Source organism: Tachypleus tridentatus, chromosome 8, assembly GCF_004210375.1.
Source record: "Tachypleus tridentatus isolate NWPU-2018 chromosome 8, ASM421037v1, whole genome shotgun sequence".
Lineage (NCBI taxonomy): Eukaryota > Metazoa > Arthropoda > Merostomata > Xiphosura > Limulidae > Tachypleus > Tachypleus tridentatus.
In genome coordinates, this window is record NC_134832.1 from 4,337,047 (window position 1) to 4,359,269 (window position 22,223).

Consider the following 22,223-nt stretch of genomic DNA (forward strand, 5'->3'; position numbering starts at 1 on the left):
AGCCCAACTTTGATGGAAATAATACTCTTAAAGTCTAGATGTATTATTTGTGTCTGAAAAAAATAAAGCACAAAAATATACTATGGTAATGTTCAATTATGTACATGTTGCTGTATTAACTTAGAAATGGATTCATGATGATGAGAAACTCACTTGAAGTAAAAATGTATTCTCAAGACAATCCCCCTACAATCCTGTACCATTTACACTCTCATTCCTAAAACACGCCCAGCAATAGTCAGTTACAAACTCTCTTTGTTAACCTGAAGACGACCTAAATTGATTGAAACATTGTTCTGTACTTGATTTTAATTAAAGTTTTAATACCCCTATCAGCCGTCTTGAGAATACATTAGAAATTGATTGCTGTAAACTCCAACTATCTTGATTTCAGAAAACTTCAACATTATTTTTATGGTAATTAATAACCCATTCATATACAAAAGCTGCCATATAATGTCTCTTTTTGACACTACATAGTAGTTTTGGTTGATTTTATATTAACTATAGACATGTATAATGCAGTTAATCATTTCCTAAAACAATTAGGTGGATAGGGTTTCCAGTATCAGCTAAGTAAAAGTTCATCAGCAATAGATATTTCATAATTTGTTGTTTTTTCCTTCTGTAATTATTTCCTGAATATAATAAAGTAAATAATATTTACAATGCTTTATTTCCCACACATTCTTACCTTTCTTGTGGGAAAAGTACCTTTGTGTCTTCTATCATACCAAACAACAGCAACAGCAGCCATAAAGCTGATTCCATGATGTAGAGCAATAGGACTGAGGAGACTGAGAATATTCTGTTTAACAGTCTACAGAAAGAAAGAAAAAAACAACTTAGGACATTATAATCTATAATTTCACAAAGAAAATTTATATCTACTTACATTCCCTATTCACTTTTGAAAAAAAACAATATGACTTTTCTGAAAGTGCATGGTTATTGATTTCTTGCTTTGGCTTAATGGCAGTGGACAAGTGCACGACATTCACCAAAAACAAAACCTTGTCAGAAATAAATATATTTGAAATGCTCAAAGCAAATTTCATCAATAACATATATTTAAAACAATTTGAGATATTATATTATTTATACACTAGCTTCAAAAAACATTTGCAGCAGGTATAATGGCCTTCACTTGAATATTAACAAATTCCTACAATTAAAATTTTTTTTCTGATAGATACTTACCACCTTTCACAAATAGCTTTACTCAACTGAACTGCCTTCTATATGTACAAATATTCACTTGCCACACTAGCCTTGATACTCCCACCTATTCTCACATGTATTCACATGAGGACATTACATGATATCATGCAACAACTGTTCACTAATTGTAATGAAACACAACTCCTATTGTTACCAACACCATTTCTTCTGTGCAGCCTGTAATCACTTCAAGATTGGGCAGCACATACAAAACTTATACTGGAAGTGGGGAGGTCTGAAGGGAAATATGAGAAGTGTTGAAAAATGTTAACTTCAAATAGCTAGAATCCCACAGTGAGTTAGCAGATGGTCCAGTTTAAAGATAATCCCTGTTTAGAAAGCACCCAAGGATAGAATAAATTAGGCAAAGATGCTGGAAAATCCAACTCATAAAGAGATTAGACAAAAGTACACAAGACTAGGAAAGATTCCAAAGAATAAACAAACAGAAATGAGAACCATGGAAGGAACCAGTGCATGCCACATAACAGTAGAAATCCCTGCCTAGGTAGAGGAGACAAGCAAGGTTGTAACATCCATAAAGGTGTGATAGAAAAATAAGGAAGATACCACCCTGAGTGGTAAAAGTTTTTGGCAGAAAAGAATGTTTGGGGAAAAGGAGCAGACAGGAACAGTGAAATAACATTTAGTTGATGTCAATAGCAAACATATACAATAAATGATGTCCACCTACCAACAGGAGGAAGAAAAGGAACATGTTAAACAAAGCTCAAAAGAAGGAAGGGTAAGGACATATAAAATGCCACTGAGGATCCAATCAGGGAGAGGCAGGGCAAGAGGGACAAGTGAGGTGGAGTGGCTAAAACCAATGAAAAAAAAGACAAAAAGAAGACACAAAAAACATTATGTAGAATGAAATATGACTGGAAAGAATCTTATACAGAGAGATCTGACTGATGGAAAGGATATGGAAAAGCAAATGGATGGGAAAGTAAGCATTCAGGTAGATGCCAGTCCAAGTCTGACTAAGAGCATTTACTGCTCCAACCAATGGAAATGGAACAAGAGACCAAAACTGAGGGAGCTGAAAATCGAGATAAGTGGCAAAGGCATCAAAACATGGGATATCCAACTGGGAATAAAGACATTGAAACACCAGTAAATCCAATATCACTCTATATGGAGAATCCTGCCAGGACAAGATATACAGTCCATGACTAGATTCAGGGCACCTTGAGTATGACAAGCTTTCAAATCAATAGAATTGAAATGGACAAGACAGTCAAGTTGTCAGAATGTACCATCTCTGAGTGATGAATAGCCAGAAGGAAGTGTACCAAAGCTCAATGAGCAACAATGTGCTCCAAGAGACTAATATGGAGAGAGGATTATGTTAGAACCTACTTCTCCAACACCACCTAAGCATCTATGTGGGGACTCCAATCAGAAAGAGAAGCATCAAGAAAGAGGTAACATACCAGATGAGAAGAAAAACACCCATAGTTTGTTGTTTTGATCAAAAGGTGAAGTTCATTTATATGGAAGAGAGTGGTGTCCAAGGTGTTGCAAACAAGGGTTAGCTGGTCCAACTAAACCCACCAAAGGAGATGCTTGTGGGCACAATCAAGAGGAATGAGGTCTTCTAAAATAACCCTTGTTCCCAAAAGAAAGAGAACCTCCACATAATGGAAGAAAGAGAAGAGAGGCTGTGGACTAGAAAATTCATAGCCCAAAGCCAAATTGAAGAAAGTTGGGCCCAAATGAGTATGAAGTTGAACACCCTAAATAAACTAGGTACTGCATGTGGATGAGGATAGACATTTCCACTTTGCCAACCAACCAACCTAATTTGTTTCTCTTAAAAGAAACTGGGTGTGAATGACAGAGTTAGCCTGTGAGGAAGCTAGAAGTAGACAGCTGTCTACTTAATGATGGAAACAAAAACCCCAGGAATGAAAAAGACAGCAAATACCTGACAAAAAATCTTGGAGTCAAGGCTAATTTAAACAGAATGGCTCTGAGCCAAAACACACAAAACAATGACAATGAAAGGAATGTGTAAGTACACACCAGGCAATTGAACTGTCATCATCCACAGACCAGAAGTGAAAAACCAATGAAAAACTAAAGAACTCCATGGTGAAAATGGAGGGGCCATGAAGCAGTTCAAAGTAAAAAGATCAAAGACAGGGTGTCAGTTTCTATCTTCCTGAGGTCAACAGACAAGCAGGAACAAAAGCCTGGAGGAAAGAAAACACCCTGTACAATGACACTTTAGAAGCAACTCCATAACTGGAATTCCAAGAAGGAGGGAAGGAAACAGAATGCCAGAACAACAAAGTTGGAGAATCAAAGAGGAAGATCAGACTCTCTGACAGGGCTGTTAGAACCCAAAGACTCATGGTTTAGTACCTTTATATGTGGGCAAAGCAGAGGAACCTCGATCCCACAGGATCCAAACCCACAGTGCAGTCACTGAGAGCATCTTTTGCTTCTAGGATGGTGCCCCAACAACTAATGGCAACTCTCAGAAATACAAGGAGCTGAAACTAGTATGGAAAAGAAAAGAGGAGAACAAGACATAGGAAAAGGTTGAATATGGGGTGAAAGAAACAGGAGGCCAAGGAGGAAAGGGATGTATACAACAGTGCAGACTCAACTCAAAAGAAAATAGGAATACCACCAAAAACCTCCTGGCACAGTGAAGGACCCAATTACAAATTACACATGGAAGAGGGAGGCAAACTCATCTGAGAGAAAACACTGTACTGGCTCAAGAGGTCTCAACAATAGAGGAGTTACATGTGCAAGGAAAAGTTAAAAGAGAAGAATTGTGCCAGAGTGTAAAATAGGATATTCCGAGTGAAATTTTGTAAAACTGGGGATGAGAGAATAAATACTGAGGTATTAGAGTCCAACCCCAAAAATGGACAACTAACTTGAATCACTGCAAGTAAATGTAGGGAAAAAAATGTAGATATGCCAAAGCACCTTTATGCAGAGTACATGGGAGTTACATTACAAAATGACCCCAGGAAGTGCCTAGTCTACAAATCAACCCACATAAACCCCAATGTCTGGTAAGGGAAGAAACATAAGATACTGCCTCACTGAGAAGTGCAGGGAGGAATCATTAAAAACAGAAGACAAGGAAGAATTATACCCTAATGATTAAGTCAACAAAGGAAGGAGGAAGCCTGGGCACTTCCCTTGAAAAAAAACATGACTGTGAGGGATAGGCTGGAAGAAAAAACAGGGTACCAATTCCTCGTTCCCATGTTCAGGCATACCTGCTCATAGTATGAAAAAACAATAATTAAGCAACATAAAAGCTTGTATAAAGGCAGGAAACTTCCTTTGAATCAGAGCAACTACCTCTTGATTGAATAATGCTTGCCCTGATGCCACTGAAGTGGTAGGAAAATCAGCTATAATTATTACAGCAGCAGTGTTAGGTGCGATGTGGAAATGCTAGATAAGGATGAGTGAATATGATTGAGAAAAAGGAGAATAAAAGTTTTAAAGGCAGTTCTAAACAGCAAAAACTCTAAAAAAATATGGTTTGATAAGCCCCCCTCCAAAAAAAAAGTGGCTTCGAATAATACAGAGCAGAAATAAAATGTCGTGTCTGAACTTTCTTATTCTGTCTTTCAAATGAGCATCATTCAAATTACATTTTCTTGCAGGCATTGTGTGTTATATCAAAAATTCGAAAAAACGTTTATGAGTAGAAACAAACTAATGTAGATGTAGCTTTACTTAATAAAGCTACATGTAAATTGATCAAAAAAGCAAAGTATTAGTACTTTTAACAGTGTACAAAAGTAAGAAACATTTATGAGCATTCAGTGTATAACATGGTTTTACAAGATCAAACAAAAATGGAAACTAAAATCTTTAGGAATGAAAAAAGAAGCTAAAAATGTTCTTAGCAGTCTATGAAATGAACTGAAGCTAAATTATTGAAAAGTAAATGTAAAATATAAATAAAACCAAACTTACTTGAATGTGCAGAAATGTCTAAATGTATGTGATTTTGAACAAACTATGCATGCATATTTTAAGCCTAAATAAGTCGAGAAAGCACAAAGAAACTTTACTTAGTGTAACATTCATTTTGTAGAAAATTACATGCGGGTTAAATGCTGTGTACTTTGCAAATAAAAAAAAATACAACTGAAATTAAAGCCAGTCATCACATTATAACAATGACACTGTACAACTGTGTACCATACTCATCATACTGAAATGTTTGACAAAGCAAACAACAAATATGCAATCCAGGCTTTTTAACAAAAAGTCTGAACTGTATATTGGTTTTTGAATGAACTTACTTGAGAGCTGTAGCATTTTATCAAGAAATTTGTGAGAAAAATTCCAGATAAATGAAAATAAGTGTATTACTTATACAGATTACTTTCTATTAGCACATCATTCCATAAATATTTAAAAACTTACAAACTGTGTAATTCTTTTGTATCAAGTTGTGTGATTTCAATGATAATAAAAAATAATGGTATAGAGAATGTGATAAAACCAAAAACCTGCAAACTGATAATAAATTGTTTCACAAAATTAATATATTCTGTGAAATTGAAAAAAATTTAATTTTAAGAAAGAACTATAACTGCACATTTAACATGAGGGACTCTACTTAAAATATGACAAAAAAAAAGTCCCAGTATGTATGCTCCTCCCTTACTATTCACCTAAATACTATCCAAACAAAATAAGATATAAGAAGACAGCACCTTTGCAGAGCCCATTATCCACCATGAGACTGGTTGATTTTGGTTATTCTTCTCTGACTCTGTAACAGCTTGCCAGACTAATGTAAGGGCAGCCAAAATACGAGGCATGTTGCTCAAAAGAGCTCGTCGGGTTGTGAGAATTGGATCAAAGGCACTCCCTGGTTCCCTAGTTCCTGACTGATCCTATGAGAAAAAAAAAAAATTAAAAGGGCACTTCAAATCAGATTTACCTCTCAAATAACACTTTAACTTCATAGCTATTGGATTGTTCAAATTGACCACATTTATAACCATGAAGTACTTGTTTCAGTTTCCATACTATAGTTATTAATACTGTATGTGAATTTTTAAAAAATTAGCAGACTTTCAATAAATATTAAAAGTCTTCTGCACACAAAAAAATAAGATTTTTTAATAAAGGAATGTATTCCTAATCTCAGTGCAAATTGAGTTTCATGGTAAGATTAAAAATATTTTTTTTATGTCTCAAAGTCTCAAATATCATTTACATAATCTCTAAAACAAATTAACTAAATTTCAAACTTTTTTAGAAAAAATTTATATTTTGTGTTATTTTATTTATCCTAATTCTATTTGAGGTTGGTCAATTGGACCAACTCCATAACCCCACAAAAATATTTCAAATATTTTTTTCCTTTTTCTTTTTAGAATGACTTCAAATTCTAACAGGAAATTACATTTATTTCACATAGCTTTAAACTTGTAATAGTAAACATTTCTATGTAACGTAATTTTTACTGCTTTAAATAATTACATAGGCTATTCCTGAGTAAATCCTTGTACAAAATTATTTATTATTCTTTATTTTATCTATTCTAACCAATAAAGTTTTAAATGTCTATATTTTAGTTACTTTTATAATAATAAATAGAGAATACCCAAAAGAAACAAGAAATGGTGCTTTTAACTGTCAGTGAAACTTAATTCTACTTTTTATACACTAAGGCTACTACTGTATTAAATACTATTTTTATTTAATTAAATAATACACCAAAGAATACAGAATAATAACATGCAAAAAGCAATGTTCTATAATAATAAATTTTTCAGTTTATCTAACAAGAAGCAACACGCTTTGCAATGAGAGTCACTACAAATTCAGCTAAGTTTGTTGATGTGTTTCAAACAGATATAAGGCTTGAACTTGAAGCAGAATAGAAAATTTTATGTACAGAAAATAGTGAAATATAACACATCACTGGATAGATTAAAACTGTAGTTTCATATTCGTTATCAATAATATAGTATTAAATATTAGAGAGAACTACTTGCAATTTCTGAAAGAGATAATGTGACAAATGGGAGTGGCAAGAGGGTTCTGATTTTCAATGTTATGGCTTTGTGACCAACTACAATTGAAGGCTATACAAATTATGCTTTGCCCCCCCCTGATCACAACTTTATACCGAGTATTTTATGTCAAATTTTGTACTTCTTGAAGGGGTGGTAAATACATTAGAGAATATTGGAAATTCAGGTGTTTTTGTTTTAATATTGTCTTATAAAATTAAGAACTTAAAACTTACATAATGTAAAAAGTTTAATTATAAAATATGTTTTAATACCAAGTTTATTTGTATACCATGATAAGTAGTTTAACTAAATTTTAAACGTAACACAAAAACATCTTTATGATGTGTAGAAAAGAATACCTGAGATGATTAAAAGGCATATATCAACAAGAATATCTGTAAAAAAATATTATTATTAATAGTCTAAGTTTGTTAGTTCATAAAAATTATAAGGAAATAAGTGTCTGTTTTATTCCTTATAAAATGACTTATTGTTTATAACAAAAGCACAAAGGTGGAAAATCGAAATTATATAATAATAGGTAATACTAATTCTATCATAAAAATGATAAGTGTAGATTTTAAAAATATATATATAGCATAATATACACACTCAAAAGATATAAGAATATTATAACTCAACTTAAATCTGGGACAAAACAAGAAAAAAACTTTTGTATGTTTACTTTACATGCTTATTACCAATGAAAGAAAACTTCATTTTAATTTCTGAACTATTCTTAATCTTTCTATCATAATTTCTCTGCATACATATTTGCTAATACAAACAATTTCTCAATATCACTAACATAATATACTTAAACATATAAAGATTTGTGCATATTGAAGACTTATTATAAAATCATAACTCTTACTTTCTGAGAGTCTGAAGTGGAGAAGACATGTAAAAGGTTGGATATGATCTGAGAGGCATTAATTCCAGGTGCATATGGTTGAGAAGGCATAGGCGGTAACAGTGGCTGATTTACAGGAGTGGAGATTGGAGCAGGTGTATCCAGTAGACAGTGGTGAGTGAGGGTTGTCAAGCTCTCTATTAATGTAACCAAATAGTCTGGAGGAGGGTGGAATTCTTCTTTAGACATAGATTGTTCCCTAAATTACATAATGCAAAACTTCTTTTAAACATGGGATATCCAATAACTCTACACGAATAAAGTATAACACAAAGTATCAATATTTTAAGTCTGCACATTGTCTACTGCAGCAAAACATAAAATTTTGTACAGATATTTCAGTTCATACACAAGAAGACAAAACTAGTACTCTTAACATAGCAATAAATAAGTACAGCAAAATGAATGAGTATCAGGCTTAAATCTGGAATCTGTCATCAAAATGCAAAAACAGAATGGCATGGACTCAGAAAACCTCAAAGTAATCTAGTTAAAATGCAGAATTAAACTTATAAGAATTACTTCAAATTAAATGGAATTTTTTAGATATTGAAATAAAGAAATATACATTGATTGACAGGCTGAAAAACAGACAGATAGATACCAATAACAGTTTGTTTAATTTACTCCAATTTCATAGGGAAAAAATATAAAAAAATAACTTTTTTTATTTCATTCATTGTTCTTTTGTGTTAGAAAAATATTTCATTTTGTCCAACTTGTGTATGTGATGAGGGGCAGATTATGGCAGGAGTTACTGAGACTATAGCCACAGGGCTGAGCTACAAAATGTCCAATATAAACAAAAAAGGCCCATTTGCAGTTTATTTTGGAAAATACATTAACAAAAACCATTTAACCAACTCTACTTATTTTTTGAGACAAAGTTTGATTGGCTAGCCTACAAATAATGTGATGAGGTCCAGCCCAGCTTGGAATTAGCACATTTTTATACAATTAGCAATACAAATACATTAAGTCTAAGTAAGGCTGTATATCCTCAGTTTAATCATATAACAGGTCTTGACCAATCAAATTCTCTTCACTCTACACATTTGTGATGATATAAGCTAGGATCCTCCCTCACGGGTTCCACCTGATATGCTATTTCTTATTGTATGACCAAGCAGTAGGCCTAGAGTATGACAAAAATTTGTTGGGCTAGATTGGCAATATCTCTATTTTTCATTCTCAAAGATCAATTATCACTAATGAAGCAAGATAAAGTAATGAGGTATTTTAAGTATTTAGGATAAGTTGTATCAATTTTCTCTATTTCTTGAAAGGAAGATTGTCTCATGAAAAATCCATAACAACTTGTGGACCTACATTGTCCCACTTGTCAGTTGTAAATAACTCTGTGACAATTTGACAAACATCATTAACTAAAGTTTATATAATATAAGGCATCCATGTAAAAAATTATATATGTTTGAAATAAGTACAAAAATAATATGCAATCATTTGTTATGAAACTATTGAGTAGTTCATTCTGACAACTCTTTTACACTCAAATACACACACAAAAGTAATACAAATATCCTTATATGTGTCACATATACAATATTCATTAACTCTCTCTATATATAAAGATCTGCTTTGAGTTTTCTTATGGGTAGAGGTCAGAGGGCATGACTTTTCTATACTTACATTCAAAATATTATTTATCTATTATTTTATGGATGCATGCTAATAAGTCTGGTACCACACTGTCGATTAATTTTAGTATTATACATTAATTAATTTCTCAAGTTAAAAGTAAATAGTAAAAAAAATCCCAAATATCATTTTTTGCATGTCATGTGGTATATTGAATGCATATTTGGTTCATATTGAATTTTTGTGATGTCCAAAGTCTATAGTTCCTTATGAATTAGAAACTCAGATTACTGAGACTGAAAAGCTATAATACAAAACGAGAACCTCATTCCTTTCCTATTTCACTATATCTAGAGAATCAAACACAAAGTGGGCTTCACACACCTCTTTTATTTTTGGGAAGTAAATGATGGGACAAAGAAGATCCTGAGGACAGTGATTTTTCACCCTCTACTCCATAAGAAGTTCAAACTTTCTAAACAATAACTGACCAACTTCCATTTGCATTAGACAACAGAGTAGTGGCATAGGAAAATGACAGTTGCAAATTTTGGCTTATACAAAACATAAAAGTCACTGTCTAAAGAAACCTTCTACAATGCTACCAAAATGCTGGTTAGTAGATGTCCTCTGGATTTGGAGGGTTGCACAGAGGAAGAAATTGTACAGTTTCCCACCCACTTCAAGGCAGGGTTCATTGATAAACCATTAGAATCCAATGATCAAAATATGTTGAGAATGATACATGACCGATCTCCAAAACCAAATTTCCAAAACGACTTGATAGTCTTAAAGATACCTGTGGCTCATGTCAAGCACCTGTGTGGAAGAAAAATAATTCCCAATGCTATAAAGAACAAAGAACACACTTTGATCAACAAAGTACCAAGACAGGCTAAATGCACTTGCACTTTTGTGCATAGAAAATGACTTGTTAAAATTCCTTGAAATAAAACAACATAAAACCTTTTGCTTAAAAAAAAAAATCCAGAAAGTCATTAGTTTTGACCAAGTATAAATGACATGGCCTGCTAATACTGTTATGCATACTGAATATCAGTGTGATCTATGCACACATGTCTGTGTGAAAGTGAATGCATGAGGTGTTGAGTCTATATGTATGTGGTTTCTTTCTGCCTATCATCTTTGCTGTCTAAATGCGTATTTTGTCTGTGTTGGAGCACCACTTTTCCAATTAAAGAAATATGCAATATTGGTCATTAACTTGTAAATGAGTCTTACAAATTTGTGGGTATAATTTTCCTACTGTATCCAAAAGTAAAACATAAACATATCTTGAGGTTTAGTTTGTTTTTATTTCCTTAGTCTTTAATAAAAATTGTAATAACGCCTGTATAAAAATTTTGCCCCAGGCCCTTCTGACCCTTAATCCAGCCCTGCATCACTTACCTAACACAAAATTACAAAGATATTACTTTCTCGTAATCAAATATTTTAAAAGGTCTATTGTATCACAAAATGTTAAATCCAACAAGCACATCCAATATTCATGACTTAATAAAATTACAGTTGCCAATAGTTTTGACAACAGAAAATAAGTGGAATTATGGTGCTGATCAGAACAAAATCAGTGTCCTTTTCACACTCTACTCATGATTCCATTGGCCATACTCATGTTAAAATCTATTATGCATTAGTTTAATCCACAATGGAAATGACTGAAGTCGAAAGAAGCATGATTCAAAAAGAATTGTTATTCCTTCTTCATTTCATGTGTGGGAATTCTAGCCATTCTATTATATAAGAAGTAGGATCTAATTGGACATAGCAACCTGACAAAAAAATAAGCAAAAAAAAAAAAAACAGCAAAATGAAATTGAGATAGATGAAAGAATTGCACATGTGGTTTGTTCTTTGAGGAATCATCAGGTTCCATATATGGAACAGCAAATGGAAGAGATGAACACATTCTACCTAAGAATTATCACCTTGATTCACTGCTCAACTTGGTGGAAAGGAAAGCTTAAGAGAACATTATAAATTGCACTACTCAGCCAAGCATATGAAGACTTGGGAAAAGCGCAATGCACATAATTATAAAAGCTCATACCTTTATTCTGCCCAGATTAAAATGATTGGAAAAAAACAAACAGAAAGAAAAACACTTTATAATAATTCATTGCAAATACTCATAAGCTTTTGTTACTAAAATATCTAGAAATGATTAAAACTGAAGAGAGAAGGTTAAACCTAAAACAGTTAATCTGGTTTAAAGCAGCTATCTCTCAACTTGTGGTATTTAAGATTAGTCTATCTGTAAGAAAATTACTACAAATAAAACCTATGATGAAAATCCTTGTTCTATCAATGATGTCAGTAAAACATGGAAGTTCAAGAGATCTTAATATAAAAACGGTAAAAACCCTATAACTCAAGCACTGGAAATCAGTTTACCCCTGAAGAAGAAATGTCTACCTTTCAAAACCATTTGGGTTATAATGTTTATATTAATCAGTGTTCTGTAATACTGTGAAATTTTAACATTTAAACTTTAGATTTACATATGATAGTCAAGTGCTATAGCCACTGTAACACCCAATATTTATACTCTAGTGGGAACAAATGATTTAAATTCCTGATGTAAAGTGTTGTTTTTTTTCCTAATATTGTAGTATCTTTCTCTAAAGGAGACCAATTACTAATTTAAAAAAAATATACAGAAATCCCTACTCAACGGGGATTTGAACTCAAGACTTCTACATGAGACCAACCACTGAGTCTATCACTAACAGAGAATCAAACATTATCTATAAAGGGAACATTCCAAACAAAGTGACTTTAATTATGTAGATATTACACTCATGGCATAAAGCCTTGCCCTCCAAAACTGTAGTATTTAACAATGGCCTCCCTCTTACCAACTATAATCAGTATCCACACGTATAGTGTGCAGCACCATTCTGTAAGACTGTGGTATTCCCATAAACCTTTTTTCTGTAGCAAAACTAAATATCCTTAAGCTATGATATTTAAGCTTAACTTCATTTCTGTAATCAACTGATTATACTTAATATCTACCTGCATGATGTAAAGCAGCATTCTCCAAGACTACAGTCCTTAACATTAGCCTCCATTCTGTAACAAAGCTAACTATAATTAAAAACTGCATGTATGGTGAAAAACAGCATTCTCTAAGACTATGATATTTATCCCTAATATCCTCTTAATAAGCAAACTGAATGTAACTGATATCTACACATACAGTGCAAAGCAGTATTTTGTAAAACTGTGATGTTAAAACTGTAACATTAATTTTCTATTTCTAATTAAGCACATAATATATAAAGTTCATTTATACATCCTGTTAAACAGTATTCTGTAAGGTTGTGGCACTGACACCGTATATAGCAACTATACTGTGGTTGACATACTGTTATATATTCTTCATTTTCAATCACAAGTTCTTGCAGTTACCCTCTGTTGTGAAAACAAAACAAAACAAAACATGACTACAATAACTTAAACATATTTTTGTGAGATGGGATTTTTTAGCAGTAGTGATCTGCTTGCAATAATAGAGATTATAGTTTATTTATCAAAGACGTTTATGATATTGATTGCAAATATATTTATAGCAAGTTTCCTATCAGCAAAAAAAAACTGTGAGCAAAAAGTTTACAGTTTCTTTCCTGCTACTACAACAATATACTCACTTTATTGTTGATCTCTGTATGTCAGACAAATGAACTATATTCATTTGAAAGAGGCAAAGGGAAACCAATTCAACTGTTATTTCCCATGGCAGACATTGTGCCTTCAGGTGTCATTGTATCCAACTATCCCTGTTTTTAATGTTTTTAAAGCATTCGTTATAATGTCAAATGTGAATATTTAAGAAAATGATAATATTCTGAAAAGCATAAAATTGTAACCTAACTACAGTAAGTTGGCCTTTAGCATTACCCATTATTTTTATGTTCTTTAAAGAATTCACTATTATTTATTTTAGTTGGGACAAGTAGAATAACAAACTTACCTATTACAATCTTTTGTGATAATGTGAATTTTAACAGCATCTTCTAAGTTGTGACAAAGCTGGCTGACCACAGAAAAAACAAGATGAGCGAGCGAGCGACCAGCAAATCTCAGTGATGATATAAGTAAACCGAGCCAGTGTGTGTGAAGATGAGCTTTATGATGTTGTCTCAAAGCACAAAGAAGGGCTGTGAGGAACATGGGTTGTGATGGAATAGAGATTCCTAAATATGAAAACATTATAGTCACTTACTGTATACAGAAATGGTAATCTTTAATGAAGCAATGATAACAAAACATCACTACAATTATCCTCTGAAAGTGTTATATTAACAAAAAAATAAGAAAAAGTTACTACATGTAAACTCCATGTAAAATGTTCAAGTTACAGTTCTGAAAGCTTTTATCAAAATAAAATAGTTACCAATTTCTAAAACCTTTACAGGCAAAGGAAACACTGTTGAGAAGATCCATAAAAAATAGTCTTGCTGCAGGAGAAGTTGGATAACATTGTAGCTGAGTCTTTTGACTCTTCCTAACTTAGTTTTTTTTCTTTTTCATACCCAATATTCATTACATAAATTTGTAAGTGTATGCTAAAGTTGCAACTATGTTTATACAATTACCTTCTATTTTTTATAAAAATAGGGTTTTGAAAAAGTTTTAAATTTAAAGTTTCTTCGTTATTGTTAAGCACATGGGTAACAAAATCAGGTATTTGGCCTTATAAGCCTTCAGATTTATCACTAAGCCATTAGGAGGGTCCAGCTTGAATCTATGAGTAACCAACCCATTGACTGTAATTACTGAGATAAACTTCTAGCAAGAAGAAAATAAAAGGAAGTAATGTTGCAGTATTTCAAGACTAAATCCACTATACATTTATCTGACCTCTGAAATAATGAGAAGTTCATGGATATAGTATGAAAAAACTTCCAGTAGTGATCTGTTTCAGGTCAAACAATAGAAACTGTACCAACTGCAAAACCATTAAAAACAAAACATCTTTTTATTAGCTGAAAACAGAGTAATCATGTACTAACTGATTATGTTGTGGTTGGTTAAAATACAACAATTAAATTGTACTCATATAACAGGAAAGTGTATTTCATTATAGATGACAGAAATAAATTTGAATACAAATGAAGAATAAAAATGATATGGCAAGTGATAATCCCACTAAAAAGAAATAACAACAATAAGGTTTATGGTATCATGCAGTGAGTTCTTTCTGTTGGTTTCAAACATGCCCATCAAATAAGGATACAGTTTAGATGCATTCCTTTAAAGTTATGATAGGAATGAAGAAACTTCATGAGTGGATTTGAATTTATTTACATGTTTTCAAAAAGAGAAGATGGAAGGTACAAGTTTTATATTTTGACCTGTCAATATCTATAGGATATGTTTCTAATTGGTTGGACATCAGAGAAATATGAGAGAAAATGTCACCTGGCACAGTAAAAATTAAAAATATATTTAAATATTTCCTTTTGAAATTATGGAATCAAAACTTAAAATAATATAAAAACCTGAACTATAAACTATATTATGGTGCAAAATTTATTAACATAGCTTAATAATAAAACTGGTTAATTAAGTTTGAATGTAAAAGATCATGACTTTGGAAAAGCAAAGTGTATAGGTTTAAGACAATGCCAGTTGGTAAAATAATTTTCCATCACCTAGTGAAGCAACAGATCACACTATGTAACACAAATTTTGTTCCTGGATAGTATGTATTATTTCTTAATTGTTTATGTTGTAAAAGTACAGAAAAAACTTTGCTTTTGTGACCTGTATAATGAAATTTAGAAATTAACCTATTTTCTATGTAAAAATGGGCAAATTTGTACATTTTCATTTACATAAGGTTTGAATAAAACAACATATGAATCAAGATTTACATGTACTTATAATAACGTTATACAAAAATGTTTAGAAGTGAATAGTTTTTGAGATTTGCAACTGTAATGTAAATCACTTTCATGTATCAGGCCCCAAGTATAGTCTCCCATCATGTTTTCGTTATACGCTCCTTGGTAGCAGCATTCAAAGTCCAGTATATCTTGGTGAAAGTGCTTGCCTTGCTCCTCTGAGTATGCTCCCATGTTCTCCTTGAATTTTTCAAGATGAGCGTCAAGGATATGGACTTTCAGGGACATTCTGCAGCCCATTTTGCCATAGTTCTTCAACCAGTTCCACATAATTTTCAGTCTTGTGATTGCCCGAAAAGCCCTGAACCACTGCAACAAAGCTGCCCCAAGCTTTTTTTTTCTTCCTAATGAGCTTCTTGGGAATTCTGTGCACTCCAGGATCTTTTTTATTTGTGGTCCAATGAAGACACCAGCTTTGATCTTTGCCTCAGACAGCTTAGGGAAGAAGTCTCAAAGGTACTTGAAGGCTGCAGGCTCCTCATCAAGAGTTGTGACAAATTCTTTCATAAGACCAAATTTTATGTGCAATGGTGAGAACAACACCTTCTGGAGGTCCACTAGTGGCTCACACTTGATATTGTGTCTCTCCACAGAGAACTTGGTCCATTGTGGCCAGTGGTTCCTGTTGTAGTGCACTGCAGTATCCCTGCTGTTCCAAAGGTAAAGATAACAGGGAAACTTGGTAAAGCTTCCTGGTAGACCCATCAAGAATGCCACCATTTTGAAGTCTCCGATAAGGCTCTTCAAGGCTTCTAGCAAGGTCTTGACACTGTTGTATTCCTCTCTGAGGTGCACCAAATGAGCCAGGAGAAGATACACATGCTTATTCCCGCTATGGAGCAGCACAGCTTTGAGGCTTCTGAATGAGCTGTCATTGAAGAGGTGCCATTCGTTCAGGTTACAGGCAATTTCAATTGCCTCTGCACAGACCACATACATTATGGCAGAAGCAGAGCCCATCTTGACAAGTGAAGAAGCTTGAAAAATGTTGGTGATGCTTCCTCTGACTTGCAAGTTAATACACTTTCATCTAACAAATCGCACTCCTTAAGCCTAGATGCCAGAAGCTCGGCATTCGACTTTGTTAGACCAAGATCTCTGATCAAGTCATTGAGGTATCTTTGGTTGAGATGTAATGGGTTTCTTTCATCAGCTTCACCTCTGAAATTGTAATCTGGATCTTCAACATCTACCTCCTCTTCTGATTTGCTGCTTTCTCACTGGCAGAGTGGGTGCAGGAGCTCAATACAATGTGGCACTGGGGTGAGAAAATTCTCTATCAGCTACTCAGCACTGAATCTACCTGGAATGTTCTGGAAAATGGCTAAATTTAAAAATTTCATTACCCAGGTCACAAAAGCAAAATTTAAAGAGAAAAATACGTCTTTTCCATTTACTTTAAGTATAAGCAATTGGAAAATAACACTTTCTGCCAAGGAACAAGAAAAAGTAAAAATTTTGTTTCAGAGTGTTGTTATTATTAAAATGAAATGATTACGATGGTCCATATTTATGAGAGGTATGACAATACCCAGTATACTATTCTATGGACAAAGTTTTCCCTGATGCAAATATTTCCCTCTCTCTCAGCTCTAGTGCAATGTTTACACCAATGTTGTATATGTCTACAGAAATGTGGTCAGTAAAACAAATTCTAAGGATTTAGAGCAGTATAAGGCACTTTCTGATACCCTCAAGTTTTCAAGTTGTGTAATGTTCAGAGAATCTTGAGTATCAGAGAGTTCAGAACCACTAGTTGTATCACAGTTCAGACAATTCTGTGTGGGTGGCAGTAAAAAGTTAATGCTCTTCTCTGTAACTCCAACTGCCAAAGACAATGAGCTTCCATTTTACATTCATCAGTCTTACTGCAGGAGTAGCAGGGTCTAAGTTACAGCTAGCTCTTTTAATTTTCCTGTGTCTATTTCAATATTCATTCATAAGTAAAATACTGACAGTTACACTGGTTATCATCAGGGATGAAAACTACTGTAAAATTGTCATTGCTTAAATAAACCATAATTTTTGTAGCCTTCATTATGTTTGATTACAGAACTATCAAATAGAAAATCAGCCAACTCACCTGTTACATCCTTTCAGGTTTTTTCAATAGTTCTCTCTTACATTTAAATAGATATTGCCTATCATCAACAGAAAGCCAAGATTTTCATCTATTAAATGGCATATTGCACTATATTATTTTCTGAATAGATAATAATCAATTTCAGATGGAAAAAATAACAACCAGCTTGGATGAATTTCTAATGGCTCTAGTCACATTTCATTAGAAAATTAGAAAAATAATGATTGTCAGAGGAAACTTTCTGCTTTTTTTGGCATGTTATTAATCTTTGATGCATTAGCTAATTGAATAAAACTACCATTAGTGTAAAAATCTATGATGTTAGAAAAATGTGTAGATTAAAGAAGTCTTTATATAAATGAATAAAAATCCTATAACCTAAGCACTTTCAAAAGGATGACCTTTCTTCTTCAGGGGCAAACTATATCTCTTTATGAGTTTGGCTGATTTGACTAACCTCATAACCACCATAAATTAGAAAATAAACATAAATTATGCTTTTTTTCATTCTAGAATGACAAGAAATTATAATAAAAAACACAAATTTTGTCTAAATAGTTTAAATCTCATAACATTATACATTTGTATGTATTTATTATTTTCATTACACTGACCTTTTAACTATGCCTAACTAGCATTAAAGAAACTGCAATGACAAAGCTCACATTTACTTACATTACCATATCCAAGAATATAAAGCGGCCTTTACAAAGAGCTGTCTTGGCTGCACTTTAATGGACTAGTATTTTGTAAAATACAGTTATGTTTAAGTTATATTATCTATTTATAAACATTATTACTATTTACCTACAAGTTGTTAATCTTATTTTTCTTAAAACACAGAACAGTAAACAAAAGAGTTTAAAAAACAATTATCTTTTAAAGTTATGAGCTTTCTACTTGTTTAGTGTTTACCAAAGGTTGCTGAGCCTTATCAAATTTTGCATGTGGAGTACATGAAATAAAATAATTTTTTTAGGTTATATACACACATGCTCACACATTTGAAAAAACAAAAACCATAAATCACTATATCAATATCATAAAATTCCACTATAATCTATCAAGCTTAGTAACTAAGCTTTATTCGGGTCTAACAAAATATGAAATTTAAACCTCACTGAAGCCTTACCTTATCCCTTGAAATTTGCCACGAAAAGAAAGTTTCCTGTGTAAATAGTTTGCAAAGGCTCAGAAAACCATGTAGAGGACATTCTCAGCTTTTGATTGGTTATTCATGCATCATAGACAGAAGTAAGTATATGTAATTATGGGTTTCCAAAAATGGAAATAGGTAGGGATGGCCATCATGTTTGATTCAGTAAACATAGCAATACCTCAGCAAAATAGTTGAATAGTAATAATTAAGTTCATTTTTTCCCACTCCAAATATATGTTACGTAAAACAATCATGAGAAGGACATATAAAACATGTTAGCCATCTATGTCTATTTGACAAATTGGTAATAAAAGTACAGTAGATTAATACTCTATTCAATCAACATATTATGTTGAAGTAATTTCTTTTTTATGTTCTATGCAAGTAGAAACATTAAAGTTCACTTTTTTCTACACCAAAAATATATCTCCAGTAATACTTACTTTTGCTCACTCTCTAGTTTTATCCCAAGGAAAGATTTTCTTCTTTGCTCATCTAAACATTGGTATGCATTCTACCTCACTTGCTCCAGTCTTTATACTCCACTATATCACCTCGAGTGATCTTAATCTTGTGACTCTCTCCACCTAAATCAATGTAGCCTCTATACACAATCTGTATATATGTTGGTGAGGGCAAGATCCACAGAGAAAGCATCTTCACAAAAAACCAGGTGTGTATTTGTTGGGGTCCAAACAACTTCTGGAATAAGTATGCTCTTCAACTGGATAAAGTAAAATCTAAATGTGAGCAGGTAAAGGCTGACCAATCACAGTGACAAACATTGTTCATTATTATGAGATTCAACTAAACTCCAACCACAAAATTCCACATTTCATCACTTTTCAGGGCACTGGATGCAAAGCTAGATCCAAAGTGTATTGTCTAGGGCATGGAGATTGTGATCTGAAATAATTCAGGACATTCCATGTCAAGCCACCAGAATTTAAATGAGAAAATACACACAATCTAAATGAGCAAACTCTCACTTCAACCTGAAGAAGTATAAAATGCAACAAACTTAACTCAAAATTACAGGCCCAGGCATCCAACCTGAAAGTTACAGAATGTAACATGCAAGCCACCAGAATTACAAAGAGAAGGCAAGCAGCATCCAACTAGACAAGTCTCCCTACCAATCTGAAGAACCTCAAAATGCAACAAACCAAATTTGGAATTACAGAGTCAATTCATGCCTCAATCAACCTGAAGAAACAGAGATCATCTGTCCTAGGATTATGACCCCAAATCCCAGCATCTCAACCTGGGAGGCAAGGTTAAACCTCTTGCCCCCAGAACTACAAGAAGGATGTGGAACAAACAAAGTTCAATCTGTGGCTCATAGACATAATACTCTTCCATGGACATGAATAGCAAGATAATGACTAATAAGAAGGGTCATGCTGACAAAACTGAATAAGAATGTATCATTTCTAAGCTAGAATTATGAGCAGGTTCTCATCTAGGCTGGACTGGCTTTTCAATTAACATCCAAGAAAACCATCCTGGATTGAGGGCAGGAGTGTTTTCTTCTCCTCGAGTAGAATAAAGAATACAAATATCACTCAGAAAAAAAAACCAGATATCTGTCACTGCTCCAGCAACTGGAAACAGAGAGTAATAAAGACTATCTTGCTCCACTACAAGAGAAGAAGGAAGGGTGCCTCACATTGAAAATCCTGAAGAATGATGCTTCAGAAAAAGTCCAATAAATTCATCATGTTTCTTATTTTGGAAAGCAAATCAAACATGATTTGTTAAATTAAGGGGCTGGCAGGAATGGGTAAAGTACGTTTTGTCTTTAATCATGAGTGGCATTTCAGCATTGTAATCATATTTGATATAGAACAACTGTTTACCACCTGGAAATCTTATGGAACACTCCATCTCAGAGTTCACTGGTACTAGAAATTTATTTATTAGTCTACTAGTAACTAGTGTGATTTGTAAAAGCATACCTGATCAGGCAACACTCAGCATTGAGTGGGATTCAAAGGAATCTGACGAGGCCTTTGAAAAGGAATAAAGCTAGTCACATTTGTCACAGTTGAGATGGGTCATGCAGACTAGCCATGGGATGTGCCAAAACCATTCTAAGAAGGAGACTGCTACACCCTGTAAACAGTGCAATATAAAGGTGGTAAGTGTGGTCCACATACCAGTTTGTACAATTCCCTCCAGCAGGCAATGCAACTGAGTTGTTAAGAGTACACTACAAGTCGAAGTCAACGAGATGACACCCTAAGAAGTCTCTGCTCTTCCATTGAAAGACCAGAGGAAATTATATGAACCAAAGTGGAAGGGAATAAGCTATGTGATACCAAAAGGTCTCAATGAATAAATAATTATGAAGTGCAAGGAGAACAATTTGATATTCATGCCTAAAGAAAAGATCTGCCATTCAAAAACAAAGATCTGGAGTTTGTGCCCCCTTGCTTTGAAATGTATGAGACAACTGTTAAATTATCTGAATAAAGTAATACAGCCTTCCCTTATAACAATTTGAGACCCTCACTGAAAGCTCCTTGAACTGCTAAAAGTTCTAAGACACTGATGTGGAGAAAAGCATCTTCTACTGTCCAAAGCCCACTAAATTTCATATTTTCTATACAAGCAGCTCAGCCCTGAAGAGAAACATCTGTAAACACATATATCTCTGGCCATGGAGATGGTAGAGAGACATCTACTGTCATGTTGTCCCTGTTCAACCACTAGCTAAGATCCAGCACAGAGGAATCCTACAGTCTAACTGGACAATCGAGTACATCTGTGCAAATGTTCCATAGGTCCCACTGAAGGGTCCTACCTAAAGGAATGAGTGATTCCAAGAATGCCCACATCCCCAAAAGAGCTAGAATTCTGCACAATGGTGGAAAAGGAAGCAACTGGACTTGAATAACTGCCAGTTCCATATCCTGAAGGCACAGGTTGAGTGCAATGGAAAATAATCCTAAATAGGTAAGGCACTGTGTGGTAATAAGAACAGGCTTCTCCATTTTGATAAGAAACCCAACTCTCACAGCTTCTGATGACAGAACTTAAGTGTGCAGGTCTGCCAAGTGGTAGGAAATGGCAAGAAAAAGCCAGTCATCAATGTGATGGTGAGTGTGAGTGCTGGGGAAGTGGAGAAGACATAAAAAAAACTTGAATATCTGGCAAAAAATGTGTGGAGCAAATGCAAGGCTGAATGGTAAAGCACAAAACTGAAAAATGTGGTTGCCATGCACAGAGGTAATGCCTTGAAATGTTGGTGATCACATTCTACAGCACACATCTGTGATATCAAATT

The 22,223-nt window shown here is 33.6% G+C and overlaps 1 protein-coding gene across 1 annotated transcript in view; it reads right to left on the reverse strand.

Moving 5' to 3' along the window:
- The window catches only part of LOC143258429 (protein DOP1A), a 172,709-nt gene that overhangs the window by 65,972 nt on the left and 84,514 nt on the right, over nt 1-22,223 (reverse strand). Inside the window, 5 exon segments of the mRNA XM_076517355.1 lie at nt 695-820; nt 5,934-6,116; nt 8,122-8,359; nt 12,799-12,855; nt 13,757-13,979. Of these exon segments, the coding sequence (XP_076373470.1) occupies nt 695-820; nt 5,934-6,116; nt 8,122-8,359; nt 12,799-12,855; nt 13,757-13,979 (827 nt within the window).